General features: G+C 33.3%; 1 protein-coding gene across 1 annotated transcript; it reads right to left on the bottom strand.

The window, feature by feature from the left end:
* Window positions 1-7,932: 7,932 nt before the first annotated feature.
* LOC131027605 (uncharacterized) lies at window positions 7,933-10,576 on the bottom strand. The gene is made up of 3 exons (XM_057957675.2): window positions 9,943-10,576; window positions 9,611-9,796; window positions 7,933-8,791 (listed from the first exon to the last, which is right to left on the bottom strand). Exons 1-3 carry the CDS (start codon window positions 10,381-10,383, stop codon window positions 8,513-8,515), a joined length of 906 nt encoding a protein of 301 aa, XP_057813658.2. The 5' UTR covers window positions 10,384-10,576; the 3' UTR covers window positions 7,933-8,512.
* Between the last annotated feature and the right edge of the window lie 3,478 nt (window positions 10,577-14,054).

Here is a 14,054-nt window from a genome sequence, read left to right as displayed (position 1 = left end):
AAATCTGAGAGCAAATATATCAAACAAGATCAATGGAGATAGGAAGAATGGAGATCAAAACCCTATTGGACATGTGATGGTATAATCTTTGTGATTTCATTTGGTTTGCATTGTCTTAGGTAATCTTCATATGTTATGGTGGATCTTTGTTGTTGTTAGGCTAGGGTTTTGTGGTTGAATCTATTTAGCCTTTCAATATTGTTATTATTGTTATCCATTTTCACCATATACAGTCACAATTCTAGGAGACCTTGAAGGTGTTGAACTTATAAATGATGTAAGGAGAAAGGTGTGTAAGAGGTTTATATTTGATGGTAAATTCATTATAACTAAGGAAATCAATAATTTTATTCTTAAACTAAAAACCAATGCAAATAATTACTTGACTACTTTCAAGAATTTTTCAAGACCCTGGGTCATGAATTTGATTCAATAGGAAGTGCCTCAATCTTTTGGGTACAAGTAATGATGATATTATACTTGAATAGGACAAAAAGGTTGGTGACGGAGATTGGGTGCTTGCTATTGTCAAGGTGGGACATATAGCCTCAACATTGGTGTTTGAAACCTTGAAGAAAAATAATGAAAGTAGGGATATATTTAAGATATTAAACAATCTAGGAGATTTTATCTAGAATCAAATTATTTCTCCCATTAAGAAACCTAGGCATTATGAGCCATAACCCCAAATCATGACAAGCCACAATTTTTTGATGAACCTTAGGGATTGCAACTTGTCCACTTATTGTTAAAAGAGTGTTAGTTACACTTGCTCCAAAAGTTGCATCTCTTGTGGTCAACACTACTCAAATAAATGAGGCTACATGACAAGAAAGCTATAGAGAGACTAGTGTATTGCTACAAAATATTATAAGGCTAAACAAGGAATTGAGAGAGAAAAGGTCCAAGTCTAACAATTACTTGTAACAAATCAAATCATTAAGGGAAAAAAAGTGTCTCTATCTTATGCTTCACAAGAGGTTTCAACATCTCAAGGAGACAATAATATTACTAAAACAAGTTAAATTTTTGTAGGAGGGAAAGAGGCAATGTGATATGCAAGGTAGACATGAAGTTGAAAATCTTGTAAAATGAATCCTCAATTCCAAAGTGTCCACTTTGATAAGGTTAGCTACTGTCCTTTGAGGATGTCATGATAACTTGAGAAAATCTATAGAGCATGTACATATGTGAAACCCAAATTATCAAAGTTATATATTAAATATGTTGGAGCTAGTGATGGAGCCCCCACAACACCCAAAATGTCATCTACAATTAAAACACCATGTATAATAGAAGAGAGTTGGCTAATTTTGTATAAAATCTAATATTTTAATTGGTGAAAGCACAAACCCATGTCAAACTTTCAACAAACTAAATTGTTTCTATTGAAAAAAAATTACTTGAAAGGTTTCAATCAAAAGGGTTTCGCTCAAAACCATGTGGCATATATGTGGTCCACAAGGTTTTGGGTGAAAGGATTTTGACCAAAATTGTAAAAGAAATTTTGTTCTTTATAAAATTTTGAATTACAATGAAATTTTCTTGTTAGGTTTTAGGTGAAAGGATTTCAATTGAAACCCTTCTAACCAAAATTATCTATGTGGTTGCCTTGCCGATAGTCACCTCATCGTTTTCTAAAATTTTCTAAATCTTTCCACTTGTTGACATTAAATGAAAACTATCAAATTCTAGTAAGTTTGACTTTAAAATGTTAGTATGAGAAAAATATTTATCATTTTTCATGCACTAAATATTGGAGGTTATCTATTTGGGAAAAAATAATCAAGAAAAAATAAAATTGTTTAATACTTCTTTTGTGATGCTAATTGAACCTCAAGTTTTCTAAAATTTTCAACAATTTTGTTTAAAATTTATAAAAAATACATTAAATCAATTTTTATTTTATTTTTAAAATTACAAGTATAAACTTCATCAAGAGTTCTACATTTCATTAGTTTACATCATTTTGAAATTCAAAACATAAAGGCCACTTCTATATAGGCAAAACTGGGGTTTTATTTGTGTTGGTCGATTCATTTATAAAAATGGCAAAAGTTTGTACTTTTACTCTCACTAAATACAAAATTGAATGATTACAATATACAATTAAATCTTTATTATAATGACAAAGATGAAACACTAGATGGGATTAATTAGATCATGACATGTGTCTTAATTATATGAGGAGACCAAAAATACATAACCTAAGTAAACTTAACTACATGGTAATATCTATACTAACTAATATAAATTAATTATGTGGTAAACCCAACATGCCCTTTAAGTGCAACTTATAGGAGTATGATCAAAATGCAAAGATGCATTTGTGATGAACACATAGATGGGTCTTGTTCTATAAGGCCTCATAAGGTACCCATGCACAAACAAATAAATCTCTCAAAACCAAAGAAAATAAGAAAACCTCACGAGGAAATAATCCTCTTTAGAAAAGAAAAAATTAAAAAAACATGTACATGTAATATAATTAAGGAGGACTCAACATGACTCTCTAAGTATTTATTTTGTCACAAATGTACATTGTATATCCCCCCATATAAAGGAAAATACAAGACTATGAATCCATCTTGCAAAGAAGTTACTCATATGCCAATGATGAGAGCTTGAAGACATAAAATAATCCACTACTGATAGGTAACATTTTCTCCTTGGAAAGAAATAAACCCATTGGTAATTGTAGAAGTCATTTTCACAATCTAGATGAATAGGGTATCCAAATCCAAATGTATGTCACTAATTGGAACTTTGATGTCCTCATGCTGGAAAAAATGTCCCCTCCAAAATAGGAACAAAATGATCAATCAAAGAAGTAGAACTAAGAGGGTGAAATCTAAACTACATCTAGAAACACTAAATATGTGTTAACATTACTACCACCAAAGGGATAAAAAGGTGTGTCTCCACAAACAAATATGATATATATGATAAATAAGAATCCCAAGTAGTTCTATCTCAAATACAATGAATGTACTACTACATTGAATCAATAGGAGTCATGGATGTAGCTTTACCAATCTCATCACGAACAACAAAAGATGGAGATATGATCTTGATAAGAGAAAAATAAGGAACAAGAAAACAATTCTTTATATCATTTAATAATTGAAGATCTACAATCTATTCAAGCTCCTCTAAGTATCATCAACAAAAGTTATATTGCTTGCATCATTAAAGGGTATATTATCTACATCATCAAGGGGTATTAAGAAATATATAGCAAGATAATTTGGGAATGAAGAGATATGCGGGTCTCCAAATATTCTAAAAATCTTAGTTGAAAGTGCATGTGGGCAATCAAGTCCAATATAACACACGTAGTGTCATGATCAACACTAGAACAAGTTAATTCTACAACATGATCAATATTTTCAGAATTATAAGGGTGTTTGTTTTAAGTATGAGGTCCATAAATGATTAAGCCTAAGTTTGTTTGTTTTAGGTATGAGTCCATGAAGATAAGATAAAATGTTAAGCTATTTGAGATGTGTTAGAATTTTGTTTTGTCAAAAGTTATAATTATTGTTAATAAATATTATCATAGAAGGATGAATAAAAGAACCCATGATACTCTCCTTGGAGAATAAAATTAGAGAACAATAAACTCCATACATATCCATAAGATGAAATTAAGTTTTCATAAAAAATATGTGATAAATGTCCAAATAATCAACCAACATGCAAATTGAGACAAATCAAATAAAACATACATGGAGGGATGTGAAGAGCTTGCCAATACCTTTGCAATGCCATATGAACCACAAAAATTTGGATAAATAAGCAAACATATATGAGCTTGGAAGCCAAAAAAGATGATAAGACTTCAACTAGCAACAAAATTTACCGATAGTAAATTTTTTAATCGGTAAATTTTTTAAAAAGTACCAAAACCACTAAAAAGTTCTCAAAACTAGCTTTTTAGTGACTATTCATTTAAAAAAAGCAGATACTATATGTCCAAATTACAAACAAAAGAAATAAAAAACCATTATGACAAGAAAATTGGGGTAGGTTGGTCTTCTGATGGTGGGTTGGTGACATTGCTAGTTGGGGCAGTAACCTAATTAAGCAATTGTTGATCTTATGTGGAGAGGCAACTAGTGGAGTTTTTGTGACAATACTATTTGTGGTGCCCCATTTGGTAGTGTTGTAGTTGAGGTGCCACTAGTAGTGCCAATGATTTAAGCCCCCACTAAGTAGATGGTGATTATGATAATATGACCAAGTGCTAAGTTCAAACCATCACCAAAATTCCTTAAATCTTGCCATTTAAAAAAAAGTATCGATTATGATTTTAACTATAAATTAAAAGCAACTCATGTTATGTAGAAAAGACAACACCCACTAGAAATGTTGTAAGATGATTGTTGCAAAGAATTAAAAAACCCCTTTGTTGATGACATCAACTCATAAAAAATGTATGTAATTTTTTTAAATAGTTGTGATTTTTTAAAATTTTAATAATTTATGGAAAAAATATCAACCACTAGTTTTTTTAATGTTCATTTTATCCACATGTTTTGTAATTGTGTATGCTAACACAATACTTGATGTCATATGACCATAAAATTCTACAATTTTTTAGATGAATTCTAAGATCACAAAAATAATCCATTGTGATTTTTCTAGACTCTTATTTGAATGCTTAAATATTCAAGCTTAAGGTTTTGATATTTTCTAGACATAATGATGGTTTCAATTTTGGTCTAGGATGCATTATTTGAAAGCTCAAAGTTGAATCTCTTTGAAAAAATCACCATAGTACCCCCATATAACTTACAATTAAAACACCCAATCGCATAAGAGAAAAGCAACTAATCTGTTATGAAGTATTTTGGTACCCCAGTTTGATGTGTCTTATTTTTCTTTGTTTTGTTCTAAAGGTTGTGCATTTGACCTTATCCACCCTTTTCCTAATCATTGATTTGAGAATTCTTAAATTGGTACCCTTAGTGTTAAATGGTTCAAAAATTCATTAAAAACTTAAATATGGGCTTTCTTTGTTGTTTCCCTTTATATTCATTTATATTTTAAGTTTTGAGGTTTTGAGGGTATCCATACATGCATGCCTTTCTTGTTGATCGTAAAACCCTACCAATAACCATTCTAAAATTTATTTGAGTCCTTTATCGAAGTTGGGAAGAGAAAAAAAACAAAGGTGAGAAATTGTGGATTGAGGGTCAACGATACCACAAAACTCATACTACAAGTTGGGTTATCAAATATCAAACAACAAGAATGACACTAAAGATAGGTCTAGAAGTTCGACATATAAAATGGTGGAGCAAAGGATGGAAGGCATGACAGGATGGAGAAGTCCAAATCTCCAATAGAAAGAAGAGAAAAGTGGAGTTAGAAAAAATGACATACTCAGAAGGGGAAAACACACAATAAATTTAACCAAGGGAGAGACACAAGAACATATCTAATATGTATAAACTTACATTAATTAGAAATGAGACATTATAAGATAGAACTTGAAAAATTGTAAGCTAACTTTAACTATGCATGTGGGCAAGGAGTTCAATTGCAAACTATCCAACAAACACCTGATACAATCTCATCCCATGCTATGTATCATGCCAAAATATAGGATGGAATAGTTGGAATTATGATTTGTTCAAGTGATAAGTTATACTACCATAGATTCAATATGGTTTTCAAATAGTACCTTGTTTTTTAAAATCAAATAAATAAATGTTCTTGTAGCTTAATATGTTTTTATGTGAAAATATAGCTAATTTTTAGTTAGTCTAATATATTATATAATAGCTTAGTAGATTATAACTTATATAGAGTCAATTATTATTAAACATTTTTGTAATAATATATTGACATTTATATAATTAATAGTACTTTAATTTATGTCCAAGGGGTTGAGCTTAACTGGTTAAAACACTAGGTTCTCACTATGAAGACCCAAGTTCAATTCCCAAAATGGACATCTGAAGTGAAAAACTATTCGACCAATTACCGATCAGAAAAAATAAAAATAAAAAATAGTACTTTAATTTATATAATTCAATTATCAATGTAATTTTTAAAAACAAATCAATAAATGTGGTTGTAGCTTAGTGTGTTTTTGTGTGAAATTATAACTAATTTTTAGTTAGTCTTATATTATAGTTTATTAAATTATAACTTATATAGAATCAATTATTACTAAATATTTTTGTAATAATATAATCCCATCTATATAATTAATAATAATTTAATTTATATCAATAAAAAAAATAATAATTTATATTAATTCAATTATCAATGTAATTTTTTTTTTTTTTGACATGTCTTTGGATACTATGTAGACTGGAGGAGACTGGACCTCACCTCATGACCTCATGCTTTACCACAAGAAGCTTTCACAATCTAATTGTTAATATAATTAATACTAAATAAAAAACCTCAGTCAATTGAAGTTACTTGTTGAAATACAAATTATATGATGAAGCCATCTATCTTTTTCAAGGTTAAGAGACACATGTTTCTTTCGTTGTTATCAGAAATGTCAGTGTGAAGTATATGACAAGGATTTTTTTCGGAGTAGCCAAACGGTCATTAGCTCAATCCAGTCACAGATTCTAATCTAAGAATGGTGCCTACAAATCTCTTCAATTTTTGTCTTAATCCAGAACAGTCGGGAAAAATACAGAATCATAAATCCTTCTAACCAAACAAAGCATTGGAAGACTAAGTAAATATAGCATTTTCTCTCTAGGCACCGAGTCAACAAGAAAAATTTAAAAAGCTTATACATGCAAATAGGGAAAACCCAATACGTTACCAAAAGTGATTATTATCACATTGCTTTAGGGTGATGGCAGTTGATTCTGCCATAGTTATTAGCTGAGATTTACTTTACATGGTAAATATTAATCATTCATTTAGCAAATAGCATCAACAAACTGCAGAAACCTACAACTCAGAAAAAAGTTCAGTCATTTCTTACCAAGATTGCCTCCAGATAAAACAGCACTCCCAAAAGGCTCCACACCACATAACTACAGAACAATAGATTACTATCATACATAGATTAATAATAGCATATTATAAGGTATTTATGGGCTAATTATATGGATCCCCATCTCCCAATCCTCACAAAAAATTTGAACTTAGCCCTCACAAAAGAATCTACCAAACAATTGGATTACATGCTTGCAGAAAGAAATGGATTGTGTTATCTCTTTCCAAAGCAAATTTTCAGATATTCATCCTAGCAGAACCAAAACAGGTATTTCTTAATGTGCATAGCTATCATTCAAACTCAAAATCATTGCAGAAATAGACCGAAAGAGTGTACATTATATTCTTTCTCAAAGTGACTCCTAATATTGAATGTCAATAATCTTAGAACCCAAAATAGGATTTGACCATGGTGGAGATATATTGCTCTATCCATAAGGAACAAGTATATGTTTATATTAATCCTAGAATGCAGGTGAAGTAAATTGTGTGCACCCTTGTGCTTCACACATTCCATCCAGTCCTTACCAACAGCTTCCCAAAGATACCCCTGCTTGTGGTTCCCTACCACCAAATAAACTGTGCCATTGCAAACATATAAATAAAGAAAGAAATAAGAAAACCTTACCTGAAAAATGTCTACAGCATGAACATTCCATAATGAAGACTGGTGATAGCTTCTTAAAGGCATACCATGGAAGCCATCTATTACAACCCCCAACTCCCTCATCTGATAAAATTCCATGTTTGGAAGTGCGGGAAATTGGGTGTGCTCAGAGTTGTGAATTGCAGTGACGTAGACAAAATCTATAAACATCAGCTTTTTTTAATGCGGCAAACACCTGTCAAAAATTTATCAGAAGACACATTATATGTTTTAATTCCTGCTTTTAAATAAAATATATGGACCCAGGAAAATAAAATTTCACCGATGATAAAATCTCAAACTCTGAGTTATCTCCATGCAAAAATATTAAAATTCAACAACATTAGATTACAAGTTTAATTTTTGATTTGCTGAGTTTCCGATAAGAAATTGGAAGCATTAAAAAATAAAGTCTTCTGCCAAAAGCAGGGACTAATGAGAGGAGAGGACTTGGTTCATACAGCAAGGTTGTCTTCCCTCTCTAGCAGACTGCAAGATCAACTACACAGGAATGGAGGAATGCATACTTGCCAATCCAATGGCCAGATGCAGCTCCCGTTTTCTAATCAATACACAATCAAACCCAACTAGTAGGAAGTGCAAATAAGATAAACAACTGTACCATGTTCTTGAATAGGTGACAATTACACGGCATTCATGACCTGCCATTATATATAGCTTTATCAAATAGAACAAATAAATAATAGAAATTGCTGATCCTTAACTGCTCCTAAGAGCAGTATATGCCATTGCAGCAATAGGCCTGTTTGTGAGATATCATATACAATTGGCCTGCCTTGAACTGGTAAAAAAATTGATCCATGCCAACAATTCCCAAAACTTGCAGAACCAAATCAAATGATCCAATGATAATGACCGCTGACCATGTCAATCATACTGGCAAGCCTTATTCAGTGACCTTATGGGCTTCAATGTGTTTGAATCCAATACAAATTTACAGTGGATGTCTTTTTGTAACTTGGGCTTCACCAGCTTACCCAGTACATAAGCTCTGGATCTTATGCCAAATACAAGTTCCAAAGGAATGCTACCATCTGCTTCAGAACTGCTGAAGCCCCCACCTGCCCCATACAGAGGAACCTTCTTCCCTTCCACCACTATGGACACAGTGTGGTGGCTCTTTCTTGACTGGTAGTACTCTTGCAACTGCATCCACATTGAAAAATTAAATTGTCAATATTCTGAACCTCAAGTTGTCAGATAAGGCTACAGCTTCTCAACAGCAAACAAGCACATCACCCAGTAAATTTTGATGCAGATGATACTCCGTGAATGTAAGACAAATGCCATTGTATAAAAACAACGTTGATTAGAATGCCTGAACACAAAATTCTTAAACAAACTAGATATATGTATAAGAAGAATTATAGTAATGATATCAGATTTCCACAATCCATAGAGTTGTAAGTTGCTGTTTTTGGATTTGATTGTGTGTAAATTTTTTCATTAACGTTTTGGATCACACTCCATGATCCATCATCAGAATCAGAATGTAAGATAGTTAAGAAACATAAAGAATTATACTCCAAAAATATGGACAGAAATGGTTATAACAAAATGAACTGTACATAAGTGATACCAACCCATTTCCTCCTGTTTGTAGTCTGCCCTGTTAATGTGTTACAATTAACTCCGTGGACTACTGCTAGCACATATACAATGTAACCCGGATCTGAAATGTTTTAAGAGGTGCTCAAGAGAAAAGAGGTGTCAATTTCTTTGCAATGCAATCACCTGGTGTGGTTAATTTATTTGTGGGTATAAACACACATTGATTAGCCCAAGTCTATTGGATACCTCTCAAATGCAAGGCAAATCCAAGCTAAAATGGATTTCCACGAAGCGTGCTGGCTAGGCTGGAACTTTAAAGGTTCTCTTTGCAGAATTGAGATGTGGGGTTCTAAAATAGCATGGAAAGAATAAAAAAGAAGAGGAGAAGAATAAATGCCGCAATTTTCTGCTCACCTGGCCCGTGGCAATAGACAGTTGGTTGTAGATCAGATCCACTGGAGTAGAATCTACATGAATTCCGAAAAATGTCGCCGGATTGTACACACTCACTTTCACGCTGCAATTGAGCGACACCATCTTCGTGGGTACACCCGTTTCATCGGCTCCCGCTCCCATATAAAAGTTACTGAAAACTATACTCTATACACAGAAAAATTGAAAAACTCCACTGTTAAAAACCAAACAATAATGTAAAGAAGTGTACCTACTTACTTAAAATGTAAGTGTCTGGTTATAAATAACCAAAACTGAGTGCAGATGCACAGGGTTTGAATGAAAGCACAAACCTTAATAGAGACCTGGGGCTTGAAAGGGCGGCTGGCGCCCCACAAAGCAAGAGCGAACACAGCAAAAAGCAAGGCAAAGCAGAGAAGGAACAAAATGACATAACATCGGCGTGAAATGCCTTTCTTAGAGCCATAGCCATCGTCATCATAGGCGCCTTCTTCTTCAATCACATTGCACTCAGGCCACCCTTTGGCATTGGGCTTCCCCTGGGGATTGACCTTGCGACCTCCCGGGGTTTTCAGATTACCAGAAAATCTGCTGGCAGAGGAGGTGCGCGAGTGACGACCGAAGGAGTGATGCGAGGGAGAAGCAGCAGGGCTCAGCACAGGCGTCGACTGGAACGACATTTTTTCGCCATCGTGTGAGGATTCCCTCGACGGGCTCTGCACGAAGTAGAGCGGCGGTATGCTCGTCACGTCTGAATCTGATTTCGCATGCATTTTCAGAATTTGTGTAGCCACCTACATTAGGGTTTTACAGGACGAGATTCGAACCTGCGGCCGCGTTGGAATCGTTCTCTGGTCGGGCTCTTTTGTTCAGGTTTTGGGGGCGGGATTCGAACCTGCTACGTGCTGGCGGCCATGTTGAGTTCGATTGCTCGTGTTTCCGGGCTGTCATGTCGGAGCATTGCCTGCCATGTGGCTATAATTGACTGGTGACACATCTACGTCAGACTAGATGTTGTGACGTGGACAGTTTGGGCTTTTTTGAGGAAACGAGGGCATTTCATGATTGCTCTTGTCGTGTTATGCAAAAAAGTAACCGCAGTTACCGACAGGGTTAAAAATGTAATTGTGGTTCGAACCCTTGACACTCGGCGGTGTCGGCGGAATCAACAGTGTTGAATTGACATTGATTTTCACGAAGATATTTTTCCGTTTTTAGTTAATTAATTTGACGAAAATAATTATTAATATGTAAAATTAAATATTTTATTAATAAATAATTTATGCTCGACAAATTAAAGCCAAACAAATATTGTTTAAATACTCAATAAAGACTGTTTTGGAACTTTAGAAGCCATCATAAGATGCTACTCTAATTATTAGTACGTACTAAACAGTGATTGTATTTTATTTTAAATGACGACGTAGATTTATTTTTAAGTTTTAAAAAATAAATGAAAGATTCGTTTTTAGAATATCTAGGTTAATAAATTAATGACAAGAATTAAAAACTTTGAAGACCCCTTATTGATTTGCAAGGTTCAATATTTTACGGTGGAAAATGTTAAAGCATGTTGTTAATAGATTTATTTTAGGAAAATTAGGTTATTTAGGGCATAAGTTTATTTTCTTAAAAATGAGTTTGTTTTTAAAGCAATTTTTTTAGTGAGTTGTTCTTTCTACAAAATATATTTCAATTAATTTATTTTTTAATAATGTCTTAAAATTTAACTATGGTAGTGTCACTATTAGTGATGCGTTTTGGTCTAAATTTTTGGATTTTAGTATGAATCTTGGTAGATCTAGAATAATGTTGTTGAATTTATAGATTATGAATATATTTTTGTTGTTAGAAAAAACTCAATTATTATCAGGAAAAACTCAAGCATCTTCTCTCAAATCTCTTTCTCCAATTTTGTCATAATGTGACTCCTTTCATTGTCTTCTAATAATCATCATGTGGAGATGATTTATATTCAAATCAAGATATTTAGGTATTTTTGATAGATAAATAATTAATTAAATTCCTCTTCCATCCTCTCTAACTTCATCTCTCATAATTTGCTTTCCTTTAATTAATAATTTCCTTCTTCAATTTTTCAAACCAAATACTCTTACATCCTCTCTAACTTCATTTCTTCTAATTTTCTTCCCTTTACTTCATAATTTATTTCTTTTATTTCTCAAACCTTTTTTTATTAATTTTCCTTCCTTGTTCTTTTTTCCATCATTAGCTTTACTATCTTTGTTCTAATTCCGACTTAGGATCTTTTTCTTTAATATTAAACATTAGATTAATCAATATAAAATATTAAGAAAACTAGTATTTTCTCCTCATTCTCAAATCCTCTACGCACCATGCCTCATCTTTATAAGCACAAATCTACATCACATTCCTTCACTTTCCTCTAGTTGATGATGGATCACTAATGTTGATATGAGAAACATACACAACTAATCAGAAAATGCAAGTCAAAAATATAATTAATCTACAGGACTCCTCCATTCCCACATACTTGACAAATTTGATATGCAACAACTGCTTTAGATATGTTAAGACATATAGGTCACATTATCCATACAAATGTTCTCTTCACTAATATTTTATGATCCTTAAAGGTTGTCACACCTAGTGTTTCTCCTCCAAACAACACATCAATTACCCACACTATCCCATCTAGCACCCCTTCCACAACCATCCAACCCCTCCTTCAACATAATAATGTACTATTCATATTTCCTTATATCATATTCTTTGTTAAACCATACCCATTTCACCTACCCTTCAACTCCACATTGTTTGCACACTCTTCATAAAATACCCAACTACTCATGACTACAACTAAATCCCTCCCTATAACAATCATCGTGACCTCATTTCGTACCACCATCATATTCCCTTACATGCATCACCTTCCCTTTATAATGGAAATGTAGATCCAACCATTCACATATGTACCTTTAATCCTTTTGACTTGACAATGTGTATAGTGAAGGGCATACAAGTGTAATGGTGTAAATTTGGAATTAGGGTTTCAAAGAATAATACCAATAACTTAGTCAAATTAATCATACATTGAAAGAAGGGGGTAAATCCAATAGATCTAGCCACAATTTGATTAGAAAAAGGGTTGATAATATAGATCATTTTTATCAATTTTGTTTGTGGTGTGAGTCTCATTCTTTCTAAGTTGAATTTGTAATGTAATTATAAAATTAGGGTAAAATGAGGGATTATTGAAGTGATTTGACAGAAATAGTAAGCTAAAAATGTCCCATAGAGCCACCAATTGAGATCCAAGGGCAAAATGAGATGTTTAGAACCTTTCCTTAAGAGTTCGACCTGATTTTTCGAGACTAGGTAGCATAGATCTACCTTGGTCCTCTAAATTTTACGTCCTCAAAAGTTGACCTATTCGTCACTGTTGACTCCACCGAATTCCCCAAGTATAGCTCCACACTTTTTTCCTACACACAGAAAGAAAGGGAAAGATGTTGTGGATAGGGGTTTGCCTTAGGTCAAACCCCGATTTTGGAGTAAACTATGAATGAAATAATGCATATACTAAAATAAATATTAATGAGGTATACCTCAAATCTACAATTATTGATGATGGCGCAATGCTCTTTGAATGTAATCACAAATGTTGAATGTAATGGCATGACAAACACATGGACATGGAAAACCCTAATCACACATGCATGCTTGCATGAAGATTGATGTAACTTTGCTCCACAATGCTTGATTGATGAATATGCAACCTTGAATCTCTGAAGACGCTTGATGATGAATGCGTCATGCGTGCATGAATACTTTTAGGTAACTCATGGATGTCAAAATGAATTAATAAGATGTCTTTATATAAGGTTCCCTAGGTATTTTACCAATTAGACCTACCTCTAATGATCATGTGTAGCCCAAGGAATCAAATGCTATTAGGGAGATATATATCCTACCCCATTTCAAATTAGGGCCCCATTGAGAGGGACAAGGGTGTTTTGGGGCACCCTGGCCCTTCTACAAACAAGACCAAAATAAGTAGCCAGGGGGGAGGGTATCCCATAGTAAGACCCACCAAAGGGTGTAAATGACATTAAAATTGGATGATATGGTCAAATTGGACCTAAAGAGGGGATGGGGATAGGACACGCTAAAGTAGGAGCACAACATGAGGTGTAAATTGGACCGGTAACAATTTACAACACTACATTTAGCCCCCACTTTAACAGGAGCATGAACCTATGCAAATATTCACAATAAAGTAGAAATATGTGAGAGAGAGAGAGAGAGAGAGAGAGAGAGAGAGAGAGAGAGAGAGAGAGAGAGAGAGAGAGAGAGAGAGAGAGAGAGAGAGAGAGGAGTAATTAGAAGCAAGATCACAAAGAGATAAGACATCACTAATTTTGAGGAACCAAGCCCCCAATCTTAGGATCTTAACTCACAT

This window comes from Cryptomeria japonica, chromosome 8, assembly GCF_030272615.1.
Source record: "Cryptomeria japonica chromosome 8, Sugi_1.0, whole genome shotgun sequence".
Lineage (NCBI taxonomy): Eukaryota > Viridiplantae > Streptophyta > Pinopsida > Cupressales > Cupressaceae > Cryptomeria > Cryptomeria japonica.
This window is presented reverse-complemented; position numbering and strand designations above follow the sequence as displayed.

Coding starts and splice junctions, on each gene's coding strand:
- LOC131027605 (XM_057957675.2), bottom strand. CDS start 10,383: ATGCATGCGAAATCAGATTCAGACGTGACGAGCATACCGCCGCTCTAC. Junction 9,797..9,942: donor AGCCCCAGGTCTCTATTAAG/GTTTGTGCTTTC, acceptor TTCTGTGTATAG/AGTATAGTTTTCAGTAACTT. Junction 8,792..9,610: donor TGTCTATTGCCACGGGCCAG/GTGAGCAGAAAA, acceptor ATGTGGATGCAG/TTGCAAGAGTACTACCAGTC.